At 47.7% G+C, this 22,937-nt stretch overlaps 1 protein-coding gene across 1 annotated transcript in view; it reads right to left on the bottom strand.

The window, feature by feature from the left end:
• The window catches only part of PEX3 (peroxisomal biogenesis factor 3), a 490,463-nt gene that overhangs the window by 158,660 nt on the left and 308,866 nt on the right, over positions 1-22,937 (bottom strand). Inside the window, exon 5 of the mRNA XM_078648999.1 lies at positions 8,592-8,716. Coding sequence (XP_078505125.1) covers positions 8,592-8,716 — 125 coding nt within the window. The remainder of the gene's footprint in view (positions 1-8,591; positions 8,717-22,937) is intronic.

The raw sequence follows: 22,937 nt of genomic DNA on the forward strand, positions 1-22,937 counted from the left end.
TACATACCCTAAACCTCTGCTCCCCCTACGTACCACAGAGACTTCATGCCTTAACCCTTCCTAGAGTTAGTGCTCTACTTATGGAAATGTCCAGTGGCACTCTTATAATTGGGGGAGAATTCAACAGTCATGCATCTGGAAATGGATAAGGTGAGTGTTGCATCCACCAGGGCAGATACAGGTTTATTACCGGTCTTTGTGTCATTGGTGGGCTTGGTAGACATGTGCAGAGTACATAACCCACAACTGCAACAATATACATACTTCTACTCTGCATATGGCTCAGTTTCCCATCTCAATCATCTTCTAGCCCATCATAGCCAGGTAGAAAACACATCCCGCTCTCATGCACTGGCAATGCAATGCCGATTGAACGATGTGGGAGACAAAGCCAACAAACTCTTTGCTTGGCTAGAGAAGAGGGAGTGAGACAGTTTGTGGGTCCTGGGAGTACTGGATGGGGAGGGAGTTCTACATAATAAAGATGAGACAATTGCTGATGCCTTTGCAACTTAATACAAGTAATTAAACACCTCCTCAAGTAGCAGGACGGGCTCGGACTGTGAAGAACTACTACATAAAATTCCCCTCAAGACATTAGTGGGCGATGCACTGACACTAGTCATGTGGTCCTTCCAATCCGGTATGGCGATGGCGTTAAACTGTTTGCACACTGAAATGTTCAAGGGGATGGCAGCCAAGATAGCTAAGTCAATGCTATATATGTGTCAGACAGCACTGACTCTGAGCTGCCTGCCAGAAGACCAACGTATGGCCACAATTGTGGTTATTCCAAAAAAGGAAAACTTCCGACCGATTGCGGCTCCTAGAGACCTATATCCTTGCTAAACGTTGTGGCCAAGGTATTGGCTAAGACCGTGGTAACGTGGTTAAGTAAAGTCATAACTTCCATCGTGCATCCAGATCAATCCGGCTTTGTGCCACATCGCCTCAATTTGAGAAGACTATGGCGTGCTCCATATAACCGACCAGCCAGGCTCAGATCCAGCATTATGGATGGCTCTTTATGCAAAAATGCCATTTGATAGAATTGAATGGCCCTATCTTTTCACAACATTGACTAGGCTGGGCTTTGGTCTGAAATGTTGTGGATGGGTGAGACTGTTAAACTAGGCCCCTATGGCCAGGGTGTGAATCAATGGGACGATGTCTTGTACCTTCGAGTTGCGGAAGGGAACCCATCAGGGGTACCCTCTCTTGCCCAAAATCATTGCTTGAGCCACCCGCAGCCTGTATTCAACAAGACCCACTGGTGTGAGAAGTCAGAGTCAGTGGAGGCTGGGAAGAGCACATCTCCGTGTACGCTGATGATGTAGAACTCTATGTTACAAGACCCTACTTCTTAGTAGCTAGAATATTGAACTTCTTTGATCTCTTTAGTTACTCTGGCTGCCCTGTCAACTGGTCCAAATCTACCATCTTTCCCTTGTCGGGGCCTTTGCCATGGCTCTCTGCAGAGTTCACGCCATCTGTAGGGGACTAGGGCTTCCGGTACCTCAGTATCTATGTCACTCGAGAGCCGCACAAAGGAATTTGTTGCCCCTACTGGAGAGACTCAATAGTGTTGTAGCACATTGGCATACCCTGACGTTGTCCCTAAATGGCAGGCCTGCGCTCCACAAAATGATGGCCCTCCCACGCTTTATGCACTTGCTTCAAAATACACCCTATCCGAACCCAGTGAATTTCTTCAGTAAAATAGATCATGAGCTTCATTTGCTCATATGGAACGGGGATGCCCACGCATCGCACTGGGGAAACTGCAGAGAAGAATATACGATGGTGGGCTCGCAATTCCAAATGTCAGGACGTATTATTTGGCCTCACAGTTGTTGGTGGTCAATGAGAGGGTCTTCTCCGATCAACAGGAACCGGCCTATCAGGTTGATAGAGATGCAATGGGGAGACGTAGGCACAAAGCAATCCTTTATCGTAAAAGAATGGGTGAAAAAATGCCATTGCACACAGGGACAGTGGTCTGGATTTGGAGGGAGTCCCAGGGCAGTCTGGGTTGGAAGGACAGGCTCAAAGCTCTGACTCCTTTGTGGAAAAGAGATCTGCTTTGAGAACAGGGCGCCCTGGCAGGCTTTTCTCGGTGGGCGCTACAGCCATACAACATTTTGGAGATATGTGAGAGATCGGTCTCTGATAAAGTTCAAGGTCCTCCGTCAGGGGTACGAGATGGCAGAGTCGGCGTACTATTGGTATCTTCAATTGGGACATGCACTGCGGGTACACGTCCTCAAGGGCAAAGACCTACTAGATGCTTTGTCACTGCAAGACCATTTGCTAAGTGAACCCATGCCTGAAAAAGAGATTTACACTATCTACCGGAAGATAACTCCTATGACCTGCTGGGCACCCTGAGACACGCCTGGACTGAAGATCTGGGTGACATCGATGATGACTGGATTGAGGCTCTCTTGGGTCCACGTGAAATAGCTATTCGAGCTAGGTTCAGGTTGGTTCATCTCAGGATCCTGCATAGGACATACCATTCTTGGACTTTTTTTTACATAAAATTGGAAGATCCGACAACATTACGCATTAGAGGCTGCAACCAGGAGGGTACTTTCTTTCATATCATGTGGGAATGCCGGGTGATTCAGGGAGTACGGCATCAGGTGGCTGGGGTGATGTCCCAGGTCTCGCAATTGAGAGTACCCCTTGATGTTAAATGGTTACTACTGATGTTGAGAGGTGAGGAACACTAGCTTAAATACCAGAATATATGGCAGGCAAAAGCAGCAGGAGTTGCAAAACACGATATTGCAAGGAGGTGGGGCGCAAATGCTCCCCCGAGTGTTTACGGATTGGGGATTCGACCTTGACTGGTGTCAGAGGGCAGATGAGTTTATAGATAAGAGTCACGGTTGCCCCAGGAAATGGGAAAAGATACAGAGGGCCTGGAGAGAATTCAGGGGTTTTGGGGGAATAATTCAGATGATGGATAAGGGGCTGTACAATCTGAATTTTGATATGTACATTATTAGAATTCCTTTATGCACTTCTCTAGGTCGTGACAATATCAATGAGGTTTCGAATACTGCCATATTTGTCCAAAATATGTGTTTCTTAGTGATATTTCGCATTATGTATACAACTGTGCTGCACTGTATGATGAGCGTTATCAAACAGATTGACAATTTTTTTTTACATACGTTACCCTCCCCAGGTATACATATGTTCTGGGTATATTGACCTTCTAAGTCCCGATCTCCCCTCTCTGCATTTTGGACAGACTCATCAAGGATTTAATCTGGGGCACTGCTTGGCTGCAGCCTGATCGCACATAGAAAGTAAGGCAGGCTAGATTGTCCCTTGGTGGAACATTATACTTTGGTGACCACTTGGTGCAACTCGCCTAAATGCAATGGGGAGTGACAGACAAACCCCAAACGCCCCCGCTTCACCCCACAGAGGGTTCTGATAGAAGAGAGCCTCTCCAATAGTCCATCTAGCCTTTACCTACTCTATGAGTACGGTGCCCGCAAGGTATGCTCAGCTAACGCCATGTTCCAAGCCCTCGTCTGGAGGCGGACACATGTCCTCTTTTCGGTCAACCATTGTTTACAAGCCCAGGACCCTGTGGCAAAATGCCACCATCCATATCAGGGGTTCTCTAATTGGAGGCGAGTGGGCATAGAAACATTTCCCAGTTACTTGCTATGGCTTCCTCAAACCCTTTGCGGCCCTAAGGCATGAGTTTGAACTACCCCCGTGTCAGTACTGATGGCATTTACAACTCTGCACTATCTTCGCAGCCATCTGGGTACCCTTGTGGTGCTTGTGGTCCTCCCCTGTTGCTGCCTACCTCAGAGTGAGGGGGCCACGATAGTGGAGTGATATCGGGTCTGTACAATCTTCCCTACCCCAGTCGCGCTGGTTGCGGGCGTCGTGGCAAGCGCTCCTGCTGGTGGAGTATAATGAGGAGGACTGGGCTGGGCAGACGCGTACAGGAGACCACGATTAAGTATTGCCTCTTTAAAACGGTGCAGGATAGAAACTGTGAGCCCTCCAAATTGGAGTGCGCTGGCCTCCTCCACCACTCGAGTTGTTGGGGATGCACCCTCCCAGGCTACGATGTTCCGCATATTTTGTGTGACTGTCGGGACATTTGTGGACTGCGGGCAGAGGTGAAGACAACAGTGGGGCGATCGCTAACACTCCCTTCCCTACTCTCCCGACACACCATGCTTTTACATGACCGAACGAATACTTCCAGATGTGCCATCATGAGTGCAGTTTCCTTGCCACAGCCTTGACATCTGTAAAGCTGTGTATCCTCCGGCACAGGCGCTCCTCTAATAAACCCACGCATCTGGAATAGGTGACGGAAATGTTTAAAATAGTGTCCTATGAGCGGATTTTTTATAAGCTCAATGATAAACTAGACGTCTATCGGCAGGTATGGGCATCATTAATTGCTAATGGCATCCAGTGTCTTATGCCATGCTGAGGGCGGATGTTGTTGTTGTTGTCGTCCCATGGAGTGACGCTAGGGGTCTTTGTCAACCCCCCCACGCACCCTCCTCTGCCAACGTCCTACTGGGGTTCCTCCTCCCTCTCCCTGGTTACCCTCCCCTCTCACTTTCCCAATCGGTACCTTCCTTGTTTAGTTCAACTTTGTAGGGTCTTCTTGGATTTGAAGTGCTGGGATTTTCAGGCGGAATATTTTTCAATAGCTCCATCTTGAGTTTTATTTGCACTTTCCGATGCCACTGCACTGTATTTGTCGGCTGAGCCTGTGCTCTGTATTGTTTTCGTTGAAAATCTAATATAAAAACTGCAATTTTTATTTTAAACTAGGGTTTTATCTGGTGCCTAAAACAGAGCAGAATTGTTTCTGCCTACAAATTCAAAAGGAGAGAATTACAGAATTTGGCCACTGCCGTAGAAAAAGCATCATTTCTGTAAATAACCTTTCTGATCCTAGCAGTTACAAGAATTGGTTTGCCGATCTGACGGAGCAATGAGTGGGGTGCCAGTGCAGACACAGGAGTAATGGCAAGATATAAGGTAGACTGAATGTGTAGTCAGGACGAGACTGAAGGCCAACAACTGACTTATGTAAAGAGGGATCATAAAAGGGAAGAATATTTTTAGTAAAAAGTGGAGATTGGTAAAACGGACACGAGCATTTTTCTGAATGCAAGTGATTTTCTAGGCTGTGGATAGTTATGGGGAGACTACGCCACAGCTTAGGGCCCCAATAGACTACTTTCAAATGTTTCAGAGATGCCAGCGCCTTCAAGTCACTACTTAAGAATTGCGTGGTAAACTAGATCAAATGTCATGAAAAAGGTGAATTATGTTAAACTTGCTGCATCACTGTGATCAAATGCTGTTCTCAACTCATCCATGGTCAGTGATAGAGAATTATGCTCCTCTCCCTGGGTGCAAACATAACTGTCATGAGTTGTGGTCCTCACTAGTCTCCAAGTCGCCAGAGTTACGCAGCGCCGAGTATTGCCAGGATTTTACCAAGCACATATGGTACAGAGATGGGCTGATACCTTTCAGCTACTGCGACTTCAAGGCTGATTTTTTTAGGAGACTGTTCACTAATCCTGCTTAGCACATGGCAAGAACCTGTCTGTTAGTGAGAGAAAATGTAAAGAAATCAACCATTGTCTTCAGCAACGCTGGTGTGAAGTAGCTAGTGCACAAAATAACTGGATTGACTACTTACTTTTTTTATGGCTAGGTATATGCTTTATATTTCGAAAATTAAAAACTCTGCCAGTCATTGTGACGTTTTCGTGAAAAATGTGCTTCTTTGATAAACATTGGGTTAATGAAAATATTAAAGACCTAAAAGAGGTGCCTTGATGATTTATTGCGTTCTAAAATTATTTTATTTAGGTAAAATTCTTCATATAGTTACTTAAAGGCTAAGGCTTCACACCCCATTATTGATAGTAACACAAAAAGGCTTAATCAGCCGCTCCATGGGTCCTGAAATAAACAGACACAGCAGAATGTGCCCTCGGGTACCAAGGAAACAATATCAGCAATAACACTTCCAAAATCAGCATAAATTATCACTAGATATTAGTGTTTAAGAGATTATAGAAAAATATAATAGTTTTTCCTAAAGACATCTTATTTTGGTTTTGTAAAACGTACATATTTTGGAACCATCTACAAGTCGTTGCTTTTGGATAAACAAAAAAATACATACGAAAAAGTAAAGCTAACCATTTACAGGGAAAACACAATTTTGTCTCGAAATTTCAGCTTTTATTTTTTTTAAAATTCATGTTTGGTCTACAAACACTGCCTTGCCATTTTAATCAAGATGCTATTTTTTATGTACATATATCAAATGTATATGCAACAGATAAAAAAATATCATGTATTTAAAGAATGCAACAAATCAAATTTAAGGGGACCCTTGGCAGCTGTTTATGATGCCCCATCAAATGCCAAGAATGGACATAAATATGGCAAATCTGCTCGAAATATATTAAGGAAGGGGACCATTATTGTAATATTGCCTTGGCATAATGGTGACTGCAAACACAACAATGATGGACAGAATGTGGATCAATGTCACACATTCACCCCAGTCAAAAGATCTGGGCCCAAATCCATCGTTTTTCCACTCCACACCACCCTGGGTTAGACAATGGCGATATGCAAATAAATCAGGGTGGTGTGGAGTGGAAAAACGATGGATTTGGGCCCAGATCTTTGGACTGGGGTGAATGTGTGACATTGATCCACATTCTGTCCATCATTGTTGTGTTTGCAGTTACCGCTCTAAGTGTACTGGGGATGCTCAGACGTGAGTCCCAGTTACTCCACACCACTGGAATCAAGCTAGCCGGGCTGAAGAGAGGTGTTACCTCGAAACCGGGCCGGTCCTCGGATGCTTGCTTCCGTTCTGGGAAGGACATGGCTTTTGTAGTTCGGACTGGACTGTTCCCATGGGGCACAGGGTCAGCGCTGATTTGCATATCGCCATTGTCTAACCCAGGGTGGTGTGGAGTGGAAAAACGATGGATTTGGGCCCAGATCTTTGGACTGGGGTGAATGTGTGACATTGATCCACATTCTGTCCATCATTGTTGTGTTTGCAGTTACCGCTCTAAGTGTACTGGGGATGCTCAGACGTGAGTCCCAGTTACTCCACACCACTGGAATCAAGCTAGCCGGGCTGAAGAGAGGTGTTACCTCGAAACCGGGCCGGTCCTCGGATGCTTGCTTCCGTTCTGGGAAGGACATGGCTTTTGTAGTTCGGACTGGACTGTTCCCATGGGGCACAGGGTCAGCGCTGATTTGCATATCGCCATTGTCTAACCCAGGGTGGTGTGGAGTGGAAAAACGATGGATTTGGGCCCAGATCTTTGGACTGGGGTGAATGTGTGACATTGATCCACATTCTGTTCATCATTGTTGTGTTTGCAGTTGGCATAATGGTGGACACAATCTTTTACAATTATGGGCACAATAAGCCAGTAGAATGGCTCCTTGGGTTAACCTTTTCCACACCATTCAAGCAGGCCAAGTGACAGCATTCAATCCTCTCATGGTTAACATAATGAGTCATGACGACTTTGGAAGTGAGTGAAGAGCACTCTGCTAAAGAACAGACGGTATAATTTCAGGCCAGAATTGTCCAACAAAGCACTAAGATTCCCCTTCCAAAAAACACACACAGCATGTGCAAAGGTTTGTGCGACCTATCATACACGATTTTTCAGCCCGTCACTGCCTGCCACTGTCAGCGTCTGGAACAGTGCAACAACTCTACTTCTGCACAACTTCAGTCCTTCAGAATGACTACTGGAATTTCTGGTGGAACTACACTTCAATGCCCACAACGGCCAACTGTCTGAAATTTGCTCTTTGACATGTATATTTTTGGGTATTGATTGAAAACTCAGGTTCTCTTACAGCACCCTACCTTGCAACATGCCAAAATCAAAACACACACACACCAACCCATAATAAAGGAAAACTCATCTCTACAATGATAGGAAGCAGCATGGGGATCTTAGGAGAAGTTACCTGTCCAGATTTCTGAATAGCACATTATTATAGGATCATCTATGCTACTGCTATTGAATTGTATTTTGATGTATGTATATATATATATTTCAGTTACATACATGTACAAATGTATCAATGAAGAAAAACAATGTCCTTTCAGACTTGGAATGCTATATGAACTTGCAAAAAAGAAGTAGGAAACCCTGGGTAGTTTCCAAGCTCTAGTTGGAGAGCAGCTCCATTTGAGGCTCTCCAGGGAGCGCAATATAATAGAAGCTGCTCTCCAACTTACATTTGGGACCACTAAGAGTTCCCTACTTCTTATTTTACGTAACAATGAAAAGCAGGGTCAAAACTGACATGATAGAAAACAGGAAAATGAACTGTTAGTATGGAAACACTTAACAATGGATAAAGAAACTACTATAGCAATCTGTGCAATTTTTTATAGGTGACAAGAAAGATAAAGTAGGGTAGGAAATTGAAGGGCCAAGAGAAAAGGGTTCCAAAGGAGTAAAACTAACATAAATGGCTCGGAGTACACTCTAAGAGCAACTAATTGATCAACTTACTGTGCCATTTTTGCTGACCGCTGCATTGTCTAAGTAGATGTATCCCCCAATAATGTTTAGTTGGACACGTAAAAGGACTACAAGCATGCAGGTACTGTAAACTGCCACAATGCTCCTTGTGAAACCTGTGAAAACAGAAGAGAAAAAAAAGAGAAGAGCAAACGTTTAGCAGCATCAAAAAGGGAACTGCCAAGTAAACATTTAAGGTCTTACAATGATGACTTAGCAAGAAGAATGCAGCATAGTAAACCCTTACTCTGTAAAAATAGTAGGCTGTGATTCTTATTCTATTCTAATGTAAAATGGCGATAACGGTTTTTCAAATCCTGAATGGCTGTGGTCAAGCAAGAGGCATGTGCAGTAAATTGCTCTTCAGAGATCTTAACACAATACACTGCTACATTCTAAAGACTGGCAAGAGAGATGGATCTACTGGCTCTGCTATTCAAAACTGGAAGCTCACGCCATCATTCGATTTCCCAAGAGTTCAAACTTCCTGTTGACATTTGTAAGTATTGGAGCATAAGTGTGTCATACAAACAGTGTACATGGCTGTATAGCACTCACTGGTTACACAAAGAAATGATAGGCAAGCATGGTTGATGATGCAAATACTTTAACCAAAATACATCGATAATATACTTACATACTGAGATCAGTAAGGTTCTAGAGAAGTGAGTCGGGTGCAGCGAGGAGGTAGGCGCATCGGCTGTGCTGGTCTTCGAATATGAGAAGATAAGCTTTGAAGGCCGAATGAAAACAACAAGAGGGAAGGAGGAGTTTGCTCAGAGGTTTAGTGGAGTGAGAGTGGAGAAGCTCAAGTGGATAGCAGTATATATAACTAAATCGAAAACAAGGTGTTTTGTGTGCTACGTTTGACTGCCAGCCAATTGGCTTGGAGTTCATAGGGAATAATCCCGAGAGACTTAAGAGTGAGCGCTTTCCTAAGGTTAATATTTTTTTGAAAAGAGACTAAACTTTGAAGGACATACTAGCAGACCATTCCACTAACTCCGTTTGCTCATGAACAGAATGAGGTGTCCTAATGTTTAGGAGCTGGGAGATTGCTGTTGTGATGGTTGAGTTGATAAATGATTACAGACAAAATACAACTGATCAATAGGGCAGGAGATGGAGAAAAATGCTGGACAGGATGGCATTACAGAGGACGCATATTTCAGTTTATAGTTGGTTTCCATGAGAAAGCTGCTAGTTCCTACTAAATACTTACTGGTTGTTCAATGCTACATTATTATTTTCTACACATTATATTAGGATTAAGCTTTCATGTTTTCAGTTTCTACTTATTAGGAATCCTGATGGGGGTTTTAAATGTTTTCCAGCATTGTAAAACATTCTAAAAATCATTCTTTTTTGCTCCATACATAATCTGGAGGATGGTATTTTCTTTCATTTCTTTCCTGCCCTCAACCATTTCTATTGTCAATTGTTCATTCAGTCTTCCCTGCTCCCTTCTCCCTTTTTTGCCCTTTGACTGCATTTGCCATTTCACACATATTTAAATTCTTTCCTTCAGCCTGTCTAATTATCCAGTATTCAAATCATTCTTTCCAGCAGTCCTGTTCCATGCTTATGAAGTTCATAAAAGGAGATATGTTTGCACTCCATTAAGATTTAGTTAACAGATAAAAGGTTAATGGTAGTCATTTAACACACCTTTCTGACAAGCTCCATATGTTTCCATTCCAATGGTCAGTGTTTTGGACGGATGTTGTTGTCAAGTGTTACGCCTAGTCTCGGCACCATAAGCTCCAAGATTTTTTTCAACATAGAAGCAGTAGGAATGAAAGTTAAACTTGGTGACCCTTGAGCTGCATCCTTGTGCAGACTCTGACCTGGTCCCTGCACTTGTTTTTGCTAAAACTGGACAATCTACAGCACTTACTAGGAAACTACTGCTGCACGGTCCCTTCTACAGTTTGTACACAATACATTTCCTGAGTTAGTGTATGCACTAAAAGCAGCGTAGTTTCACCACAAGTAGCTCATGGGCCTCTTTGAATGGAGCATGGCCACTGAACTTTATATCACCATTCATCCTTATTCATGAAAAGATATAGATCCTTTAGGTCTGGTACATGAGTGTTAGGTGTAGAGTTTTGTGGGAAGATATTGATGCTAGAGTCATCCACATGCACAGTGATCATTGTTGACACAATGCAGATACCGGAGCTATCGGAAAACATAGCTCTGTAACAACCCTTATTGAAGGATGGAACCATGGAGGTGCTCCTTTCCTTGGTCTGAGACATTGCTCAGAGTTCAGCTGTGAACATGTTGGCCACTATGTAGCAACATGGACTGATACCTTAAACGAAGCCATATGATCCGAGCCATGCTCCCAAAACGGGAGTGGAAGTAGGTCCCAGTGGTCCTAGGACCTTGTGGAAGTCCGCAAGGGCATATAAAGTGCAGCATGTGCTCCAATTAGGAAGAAATCATGCATTGCAAATCAACTGACACAAAGACACATTAAAGCATCGCCTTTGCTTCTTCCCAGTACCAAATCTACAAATGTACCTTTTTGTTCGAAAACATGTTATAAAATGGAGTACTGTATTTAAGGAACCCTTAACAAATCAAGGCCATGTGGTCATCAATTGGCCTACCACCCGGAGCAAGCTAACTCGCCGTCTCCTAGGTTGTTAAGAAAACTTAAATTAACACCAATGAAACTGCCTCCAAGTCTAAATATGAAAGATCACATGCCACGTTGAATTCCAAATAGAAACAAAGACATGGCTGTTCCCCTTTTCTGTGTGACCCACAGGACAACATCATTCAAACAGACACTTGTCCATTGAAAGAGATTTATCTGAAAAGGAATGCACACTTGTGTGAGGCACCATCACGATACATATGAAGATATATTAGAAAAAGTGCTATTCCCAGTGATGGACCTTGTGGACAAATAAATAAATAAATAAATAAAATAAAATGTGCTGCCTTAATGTCCTCTGTAAGATATAAACCTTTGCACAGGTCGAGGGTAGCAGTGATATGACTTGAGGCGTCTTTCAATTCAATTCAATTACTTTATTTGGATAAAAACGTATCCATAAAATAACAAATCACATTTCAGCATACAAAATACACAATTGCATTATAATATCAATGTAAATTCAAATACATTAAAACATTGTTCATAAAGTGCACATCGTATTGCGGGCATGCACAGCAGTTTTCAAAAAAGTGCCTGCTCAGAAAGCCAGTTCGTCATCTTCCAAGAGAAGGATAGATCTACATGCAGCTTCAAGGTGAACTGGTGAAATATTTTTTAAAAAGGGTATTAAGGGCCATTTGGCATACTTTATATAAAAATTGCAGAAGAATAAAAAGTGCAACATGGTTTGCCTGCTCTGGCCATCACACGGACAAGGCAAGAGATCAAGATTAGCAGGGAAAACAAAGTAAAAATGTCATAGTGCCCGCTCTTAAGCGAAATAGGAGTCCCCTCTCCCATCGACCTATGGGTTTTGTGAGGTAACTGGCCAACTGGTGAGAGGTATTCTCAATTGACATAAAAGCAACTACAGTTGGTTTCTTAGACTCCCTAGCCTTACTGTTATGCGTATAGAGTGCAGTTCAAACTTTTTTGCTAACGGTATCGATCTCGTCAGTGCTTGCAAAAATGTGTTCAAAGTTTACCCTGCTTAGGCCTGACCACACTTCTGCTAGCCACGGGATATCCATTCCCTTTTCACATTTGAGGCAACCTCCTATAATCTCTCATGTGAGAATTGCAGCTGGATTTTTCCAAATGGCTAGCTAGAATAGAGCAGGGCGCGCCTGTATGTAGTCTTCAATGTAATGTAAGTTCAGTTCGCTATGGCAAGCAAATTGAGACATTGAGATGGGGGCGCCTAGGAGTTTACGACGAAACCGGTTTTCTTTGCGCTGGATGCTACAGCTCCTAGAAAACCCCTAGAGCCATAAGTTGCCGTAGTGATGCACTAATGTTTAAAAAAATGAAAATAGCTAAAACAGCCCCCATCATCCTAAATTGTGGTAAGCAAAGGGCAGAGTTATTAGCTTTGGAGAACTTATTCCTGCAGTAAGCCATATGGTCTTACCAGGAACCGTTAGCAGCAAAGACCAGCCCAAAGTAGGGGAAAGTGCTAGTGCATTGTAAACTTTGATTGCCCACGGAATTGGAATTTAAAAGGCGCTTCCTCTGCCCACAATCCATTATAAAATACTTTTTTAAATTAGTGCATAGATCTAAGATTGCCATAAAATCAACAAAGCCGCGTACTGAAAGGTGTAAAGCGTTAGGTGTGCGGCCCATTAAAACTACATCATCGGCGTGTAATCGGGCGGGGAGTATATTGCCATTAACTCTAGGAACATCGCTGGTTAACTCAATCAATGTTTTGTGTAAATTATTACTATATATGATGAAAAGTAGGGAGGCCAGAACACATCCCTGCCTGACCCCTCTACCAACCGTTTTGTCATTAGAGACCTCACCCCCTGTGTTAATCCTAACCCGAGCTCTTAGATCCTTGTGCAAATATACTAAGAAATGTACCAAAGCCGCGTCTAGCCCATATTAAAAAAGGATTGACCATAATTGTGACCGCTTTACATAATCGAAAGCTGAAGTCAAATCCATAAAAGCCAAATAAATAGGTGATGTCTGTGCAATGGTGTATTTCCAAATTATTAGGTTGAGGTTTAAACATTGCTCGATGGTGCCTACTTTGCTCCTAAAACCTAATTGACATGATTGTAAGAGAAGGTTGTCTTCGGACCAAATTTTGATCTTATTATATAAAACCCTCCCTAAAATTTTCAGAGTGTTATCAATCAGAGAAAGGAGTCTGTAACAACTAGGTTGGGAGTGGTCACTTTTGGGACAGTAATGCTAGTTGACCAGGTACTAGGTAATGAGGCATGGGTTAAATTCCTAAAAACGTTCAGCAAAAAGTGGAGCCCAAAATTCGGGTTTGTGTTTAATAAGGCCAATGGGTAACCCGTCTGGGCCAGGGGCTTTATTTCCAGGGCTCTGATGTATGGCTTCCTCGACTTAAGGTAGGGATATTGATACCCCTATGTGGGCTTGAAACCCGAACAAGTCTTCATATGTAGGTGCTATATAAATCTTCAAAATATTAGCTTCCCAAGCCTCACTGTTTATCTTACAGCTGATCGGTGTTAGTGGTTGTCCCATTGCTCTCATAACTTTAACTGCAGCCCAAAAGGTTTTCCCATTCTTTAGGTTAGCAGCATTGGCAAGAGCAGCCCATCGATCAGATAATAATTTGTCCTTCCTATGAGATATACCTAGCTTGTACTTCTGTTTAAGCATCTTAATTAGGGAGGGGTGCCTTGGGTTGGTTGATAAGGCCTTCCGTAGTGGTCTATTGTTCGCTGAACACTCTCGATTAAACATGCTGGGTCCGTGCTGCATAGTGGCACAAGGTTTTGATAGCGCGGATTTTTTAACCTCACAAAGTTTATCAAATGCACTAATAACCTCAGGGTTAGGTTCCCGTCTGAAAGGCAGGAGTAGAAGAGTTCCAAATTATCTCTAGTCACCATATTGCAGAGATCAGCACAATTAACCCCTCGCCACGCTAGGCTTAATTTGTCTATAGAGGGTGCCAAATTCCTAGCACCACATTCTATTTTGAACGTCAGCCTCGAAGACAACTTAAGCACTACTTGGATAGGGTTATGGTTACCATGGTGTGTAGGGAAGACTGCGGCTTTCACTAAGAGGTCTTCAATGGTGGGGGAAATAAAGATATAATCAATGGTGGTTGCACTGCCCCTTCCTCTAAATGTTGTGTCGGGGGGGGGGGTCCGGGGGCCCCGGTACTCATGACAATTGATCTACGTGTGTATCCTGCTGAGACGGCGGCTCCAGCCACAGCCCCCTATACTCTGCCCACCTCTTCCAGATTTTATAATGTTTTCTAGGGCAGCCTCGGGCCTCAAACACGGGGCGTTCCAGTCCCATGCAGTAGTCCATGCCCCGTTTCCAGATCCCAATCGGGGGCGCCCCCGGATCCTTCCAGGCACGGGCCACATCCCGCTTAGCCACTGTAAGGCCCAAGAGTAGGAGATGCCTCTTATAGATGTTGCCACCCACCTGCTCCAGGACATGTAAAAGACCCAGCTGCGACGTGCCATGGAGCTGCCAGCCCAGGACCTCATCCAGGCAGTCCCAGACACGCTTCCAAAATCGGGCGATAGCTCCACACGTCCACACCGTATGTAAAAACGTGCCCATTTCCCTACCACACCGCAGGCAGTCAGGGGAAGCAATCAGTCCAGCCCGCCACAGCCTCTCTCTCGCGTAGTAAGCTCTGTGTAGGTATTTGAATTGGATGAAGCGCAGCCGCACGGCGACAGCAGCCTCTCTCGGGGCCGCAAGAGCCTCCCTCCACCCTTCCTCATCCATCTCCCCCACATCTCTCTCCCATTTGGACCGCAGACCATCCAATGAGGACGCACAGTGTGTGACTAGGGATTGGTATATGCATGAGATCTTCTTCTCAGTCAGTTCACCCATGAACAGTTTAGCCTCAATGGGACTGAACTCCGGTAGCGAGTCCAACCCCTCTAATGCAGGGGAAAGAGCATGGCGAAACTGCAGGTATTTGAAGAACTGTGTGTGCGGCATTTCAAACTCTTCCCTCAACTCCTGAAAGGACTTAAGGGCCGTGCCCCTCATAACGTGTCCCAGCGCCGAGATTCCTATCGAGTCCCAGCCACGAAAGCCCCTCAGGGTTGACAAGGCCGGCAGGCGGCCATTCTGCCACAGTGGGGTCTCCCCAGTCAGCCTATTCCACCACCCCATACGATGAAGCGCCCTACGCCAGACCTGAAAGACAGTTTGCGTAACCACCGGGAGCTTCTTCCGTTTCCCAGCTGAGTAGAGAAGTGTGTGCAGGGTGTCGGGTTCCATTAAATACCTCTCCAGAGCATACGCCGGGTCACCCCGGTCCCCATACCACCATTCATTAAGTATCAATAGATGGGACGCCTGGTAGTAGGAGAGGATGTCCGAAGACGCCAGACCACCGCAGTATGTAGACAGGAAGCAAGTGCGAAGGGCCACGCGCACAGCCCCCCCAGCCCATAGGAAGCGGCCCAGTGCCGAGTTGACTTGGTGAAACCATTGCGGTGAGATAGGGTACGGGTGGTTCTGCAGTTGGTAAAGCAGGCGCGGGAGGGCGACCATCTTAAAGATGGCCAATCGGCCGTAGAGATTCAAGGGCATAGGGGACCACGTCTTCATGTCCGATCGGACTCTGTCCCAAACCGGAACAACATTACGCTCCCACGAGACCCCAGGGATGTCAGTCAGGAATACCCCTAGGTACTTAAGGCTTCCTTTCGCTATTTGTAAAGCCGACGCCCAGGCACCGGGAACTGCCCCGCTGCCCAGGGTCCACAAGACTGACTTCCTCACATTGAGATGCAGCCCAGACACCTCATCAAACACCCTCATAATCTCAAGTATTCTGGGACCCGACCTGTCGAGCTCTGTAATGAAAAACAACACGTCGTCCGCGTACAGCGCGATGCGGTCCGACGGCCCAGCTTCCCACTCAAACCCTTTCATCTGTGCATCAATGCGCACCCAAGCCGCAAGGGGTTCCATTGCGAGGGCAAATAGGTAGGGCGAGAGCGGTCAACCCTGCCGGGTGCCCCGCCCGATGGGAAAGGCGTCGGAAGTCGCACCCGCCACCCGCACGGACGCCGTTAGGTCAGTGTAGAGCAGTCGCACATACGAGAGGAAGTGAGGGCCAAGATTCAGGCGCGGTAGAAGTGCCTGTAGATACGTCCAGCTCAGCGAGTCGAATGCTCTGTCTATGTCAGCCAGTAGGAGCGCCGCCTGGGTGCCAGTAGCCTTCATCATTTCCAAAGCCACTTGAGCCCGCCTGATGTTGTGCCTAGTGGCCCTGTGGGGCATGAAACCCGCCTGGTCCGGATGGACCAGAGTGGCAATGAGAGGCAGGAGACGATTGGCCAGCGCCTTCGCCAGGATCTTCGCCTCTATATTCAGAAGAGAAATAGGGCGGTATGACTCGTGTTTATCCGGCGGTCTCCCCGGCTTGCAGAACACCACTATCTCGGCATGCCTCCAATCCGATGGTAGCCGGCCCAGCTCCCTTGCAGCATCCAACGCCTTCTTGAAATGGGGCCCTAACTGAAGGTGGTATTTCTGAATGAACTCGCACGGGAAGCCGTTCGGCCCAGGGGCCTTCCCGGCATTCAGCTCGCCCAATGCTTTACCCAGTTCCTCCGAGGACAGAGGGAGCTCTAGATCATCACGCTCCTCGTCGGAGATCCCCCGCGGCGGGAGATCCGCCAGGAATTTGTCTACGTCTGCCGCCAAAAGGGAGTCTCTGGGGGCGTATTGCGCCTCATAGTAGTGCGCAAAGCTGGCAGCCATGGTCCCAGGGTCTGTGATAGGGGTCCCGGCCTCATCCATCAACGCCGGTAATGTCTGAGCCTGGAACGCGCCCTGGCACAGCCTGTACAGCATAGAGCTGGATTTATCCCCCCACTGGTAAATTCTGCTCTGCGTTGCCAGCCATATATGGCGTGACTCCTCAAGCAATAGAGAAGCAGCATCTTTCTGCGCCTGCAGGAGCCGCCGCTCATCCTCCTCCGCCCCCGTCTCAGTAGACCGCGCCTCCAGGGTACGGACGCGATCTTCCGCCTTTTCCAGGTCCTCCTTCCGAGTTCTACGGGCCCTCGCACACCAGGCTATGTCCACACCCCTCAGCGTTGGCTTCATGGCCTCCAAGAGGGTCACCGCATCCGAGCCCCGTCCCACGTTCTCTTCCCAGTAGTGAGCTATGGCTTCACGCATATGGGACTGGTAGTCATCTCGTTGCAGATGCCAGGTAGAGAGGCGCCACCGAAACGGCTGTCGCCGCCTGTCAAGGAGAATATCTATCGTGATGGGGGAATGATCTGAGAGCCCCCTGGGCAGAATAGCGGTCGACGCCACCCTCCTGATCACGGCGCGCGGGACAAACAGATAGTCCAGCCTCGAGAAGGAGCGATGGACCGCCGATATGTAAGTGAATTCCCTACTGTGTGGGTGTTGGCAGCGCCAGGCATCCATCCATCCATCCCATACCTTCTACCATATCTCTCAGCTTCGTGGGGGCAGCTACCAGCTGTTCGCCAGCAGGCCTAAAGCGATCCGCGGATCCATCCATCACGTCATTCCAATCACCACCTATCACAGACAGGACGTCCGGTACCTCGCAAACAGCTTCTCCACTAGAAACCATTGCAAGGGGGGGGGAGCATACACACTACCAAACACCACTTGTTCCTCACCTATCACGCCTTTGATGAAGACATACCTGCCCTGGGCATCTATCCACTGCGAGGAATGGGTATAGGAGACCCTCCGGTGGACCAAGACCGCCACCCCCCGGGACCCTCGGGCAAAACCTGCATGGTAGACCTGGTGATACCCATAGCGTTGTAGACTCAAAGTCTTCGTACCCAGGAGATGCGTTTCCTGCAACAGGAGGACGTCAGCCTTTTCCCTCTTCCCCTGTCGCAACACAGCCCCTCGTTTGATTTTATCGAGCATGCCCCTCACGTTCCAACTCATTATTTTCAAGGTAGCTCTGGGGGGCTCCAATGCAGGACTCCTAACCGCCATTAATAGCAAATGGGCGCAGCCGCCCGGGCATAGGAGAGCGCAGTCGCACATATGACATAAGGCGAATCTGGCGAACCATCGTGCGTGAACATGTTACCCTTGTGGACCCAAACATCCCGTATCCCCCCTCCCCCAAACCCAACCCCTACCCAACTCCCAACAGACCGACCTCCCCCCTCCCCTATACCTCAACAACATTGAAGTACCTGTCGCGGTGCAGGCGCGCCCTAACCCCCAACGGGAGGTCTGCGGCCACCCACTCCAATGGATCCCCACGAACCTCTCCCCCAACAGTCCCAACTACCCACCCAGCTAACAGACTCCCCCCCTAGCGTCTCCCACTTAAGTAGGAGGCAAGCCCTTATAGAAGAGCTATCTGAACCCCCCCCGTCCCCCACACCATCCCAAGACTGATAAAGTATAGCAAGCAGCAAACACACAGTTCAGCAGCAAGCCGCAGTCCTAAGAAATTGAGGAAAACCTTCTCCCAGCGGGAGCCTGAAATCAGCACAAACAAGTTCAGTCCCCTGATGTACCACCATCCTTGCTGGGGTGGTCTGAGTCTGCGGGTGCTCCATCTCGCTTTCCACCACGTGAAGGTCAGCGTTTTCGCGACCTTGACCTTCTGTTCCTTCTGCTCTTGGCGACTGAATCTTCCCGCTCCGGCGATGGGTCCCTCGAGTGGCCCGGGTCCAGACCCGGCTGAGCATGCGGCCGGACACTTACTGTCTCATCAGTCCACTTAAAGACGTCCTCCGGGGTGTCGAAGAAATGGGTACGCGATTGGTATATGACCCGCAGGCGGGCCGGATAGAGGAGAGAGTACTGGATCTTCAGACCCCTCAGCTTTGCCTTGGCTGCGATGAACGAGTGGCGTTGTTGCTGCACGATCCTGGTATAATCCGGAAAGATCATTATTTTCTGATTTTCAAAAAGAAGAGAGTCCTTGGTCCTCGCCTCCCGAAGGATAGTGTCCCTGTCGTGGAAATTTAGAATCCGTGCAATCACCGGCCTGGGCCGCTCCCCTGCCGGCGGTTTCTGCGTCAGGGCCCTATGCGCGCGTTCGATCACAAAGCATCGTGACAGCACTTCTGGGGGAAGCCAGGACTCCAACCATTGGGACAAGAACAGTTCCATGTTACCCTTCTCGCAACCTTCCGGAAATCCCACGAAGCGTAGGTTGTTTCTGCGCGCCCGCCCTTCCGCATCTTCCACGCGGAGCGCAAGGCCTCTCTGAACATTTTCCATCGCCGCCATTTTCCGCTTCAGGGTCACGACGTCGTCCTCTACCACCGATATCCTGGACTCTGCCTCGGTAATGCGCACCACAGCGTTCCGCAGGTCCTGACGCAGGAGGGTCACATCCGCGCCAACCGCCCTGATCTTGGCGTCCAGCATGTCCCTGGACTGGGTGATCGCCGCCATCAGCGCTGCGTTGTCAGGGCCCGGCCCGCTTCCTCCACCTGAGGCACCCGTCGCACCACCAGCCCCCGTGAACTTATCCAGGGTCCCTTGCTTAGCGGACCCGCTGCCACCTCCGCCTCTAGTCATGTCCACAGCCCCTTGGGTCCAACCAAAGTCTGAACAGTTGTTGCGGGACTCGGATCCCACCCCCGTGGTCCCGAATGGAGGCAAGGGCACCCCACAGGAGGATCTCTGGGCACACAAGTCCTCGATCGCCGTCTGCTGCCAGGGGGGCTGGGCACCACGAGGCGGTCCCCGGGTTAATGGTGTGCCACTGCTTTCCAGCCTGAACTAGGCTTCGCTCCGCTGTGCCCCACCTCCACTCCAGCCACAAGTAGGGGGGCCCCGCAGGGCCACTCCGGGCCACGAGGCAAGTCACCACCAGTGTCTAGTTGGGGAGCCCCCCGTTCTGCAGGCCAATGGTCTCGGGCACTCACCAGTGTCTCCAGTGCCGGCCGCCGGTGCACCTCCTCTCCAGCAAGAATCACCAACCCAGTTGACTTTCCGCCAGGCGCCACCACCGGGCCCACTCAGGATTGAGGCAAGGGAGCACGTCAAGCCCCTGGGCACCGTTTCCTCAGCTGCACCAGCCGGCTCCTCCGCCTCCGCACTGCGTCTGAGGGTGCTGCTGGGAGCCTCGAAAATCGAGGACCCGGCTTCTCGGCCCCGATGCAGGCCGCTACGCCCTCTAGCCGTCTCCGTGGGCCGGGACAATGTACCCACCACCACCGGTGTGTCCGCCAGGCAGTACCCTGTTCCGCCTGAAAGGGGGGGCCCGCCAGCCCCGGAGAAGTGGAGACCCAGTCGGTCGGCGCGGAGACCCTCCGACCGGGAGGCGCCAAACTCCAGGTCCCGGCTCACCCTCAGGGACCAGGCCGCAAGCTGCTGCTGCTGCGATCGGCACTGCACAAGGTCCGGGAGCACCGCAAAGTGCACCGGACAACACCTCCTGCCCTCCGCTACGTTTGCTGTTGGTGTGGGCGACGAGGCAACTCCAGAAGGCAGGATAAATCATCGGATAACGGTCGGGCCGGTGGGAGCTCTAACAAGCTGCGTCCACCATTGTCGCCCGCGTAGCCACGCCCCCCAATCCTATTTATTTTAGTGATGTTGTTGATCCTTATTTTGGCGGTTCTCCTTGATGGAGTTCTCAGAAGTTTGTAGATGGCCTACGTACGTTTCAATGAAGATTGCATTTTACCACCTTCATCAGGGCCGAATAAATATATACTAGTAAAACTGGGGGTTCTTCACATATAGCTTCTATATGGTGATATTCTGAGGTTACTGTGATCAAGGATGGCCTGTCTAAGTCCTGGGGGGCAATTTTCAAATAATAATGTAAAGGGTTATGGCCTTTCTGGCAAATTTTTAGTCTCTGGCATTATCAGTTATTCTGGAGGTGCAATAAAATAATCCTTTGCGACTACTAGGAACTTTCAAATTGTCTGTCCAAGATTGGAATTGTTTCTTGTCTGTTTGTGCAGGGCGTGATTCCTATGAGGTGCACGACTCCTTGAAATCTTTTTGTCGCCTCCCGTAAATTGGGTTCCTGGCCATCCTGGTTCCGCAAATATTCCTTTAGTTCCACACCTCTGTGACAAGCTTGTCCGCTACTCCTCAACCTTAGAGCCATTGTTTCCTCACTGGGGAGCTTAGCGTTAACAGCTTTGACACGGCGCAAAGTCCCCAGCCGTGCAGGCGAATTCCACGCGTGCGCGGAACGGACGGCCCCCGGCAATAAAGTCAAATAAACTAATAAAATTTATGTTGTGGGAATTATGAAAATCGTTATTATAGAAATTAAGTAAATAAATAGATGGTCCCCTTTTATATAGCAAAGATTGGAATTTGTAGCTATGGGTGTGTAGGACCTTAATGCTGCCCCCTGCAGCAATGCTAACCCGGATAGAAAGGCCACCAAATGGTCGGCCTGATTTGGGAGTTGGGACCAGGACGTTAAAGCATTCAAACACCTCAAGGTATTTAACCTTGGTGGCCAAGTTTTCTTGAAACATCAAAATATCCTGCTGTCTGACCAGTTCCAACCAACCTGCTAGGTCTATTTTTGATTGTAGGCCGGCGACATTCCAGCGGAGTATATTCAGGTCTGGGCTGGCACAAGCCTTGGATGGTCCCCCACAAGCCTATCCTCTCCTTCTGTGACCTCTCCCTGACCCACCCCCTCATACTCCCATTTCCAATTTTCTCTCTCCCTCTTTACCTTCCCATCTCTATCTAATTTTTGTTCACCTGTCCTCTTCTCCTATACTGACCTCTTAGCTATTTTTATCTCCTCCGTTCGTTTGATTTAATGCATTATCCTATCTGATTAATCTGCACTATTCTAATTTGTTTTCTTGATGTGTGAACCTATCTTGTAAAGCGCTCTGATACTCTTGGGTCCAGTAGTGCTATATAAAACCTTTGAAAATAAAATAAATAAAATGGTTGTGGCGACATGATTGTGTGACTCAGATAGATTTAAAGGGGGTGGATGAGTAGAATGGACCATGTCAATTACGGGTGGTGGTGATCGTCCATCCTGAAAATCCAATTCAGACAAAGCCAGAAATTTATTTTGGGCTGCTGGGAGAAGAGAGTTGTTTAAAAAGCTTCTGGCAGTTGGTTTATAGAAGTAACCCAGTTGTAAGCACCAGATTTTCGACTGATTGGTTGTTGTGATTTCCTGGCATCTCAACAACGATTTTACTATGGACGGTCTACGGAAGTTAATAACAACACAATTCCCCTCAATATTCTTGGGTGAATCGCCTACCCATCCCACACTTCGTGCCATGATAATCTCTTGCATATTTGACGTGTTGAACCTCTTATTCTTGGACAGCCAATCCATACATTTATTGCGCAGTTGATCCCAGATTTCCCTCTGTCCCTTCTTAAGGGGTGGAACTTTTGCCAACACCAAGACATATGGGCATCAAGCCGGCGACAGGCCCAATACGTCTGTATTGCGCCTGGAATGGGTCCAACTCTAAGGATCGGTAAGAATACTACTGGGGGTGGGCAAGTTTGATTGATCACCAACTAAACTGTTGATATGTTTGTACGTGGGGCACAAGTGAATCAGTCCCAGTCGGGGACAGATGGCCATCATCAAAAAGGGTGGGTTTCGACACTATGTTGGTCTTCGGAAGGAGACATTACCTTATTTGGGTGTATGTATTACAGGAGGACACTGCTAGAGAGCCCAC

The sequence above is a fragment of the Lissotriton helveticus genome, chromosome 6 (genome assembly GCF_964261635.1).
Source record: "Lissotriton helveticus chromosome 6, aLisHel1.1, whole genome shotgun sequence".
NCBI classification, from domain to species: Eukaryota; Metazoa; Chordata; class Amphibia; order Caudata; family Salamandridae; genus Lissotriton; species Lissotriton helveticus.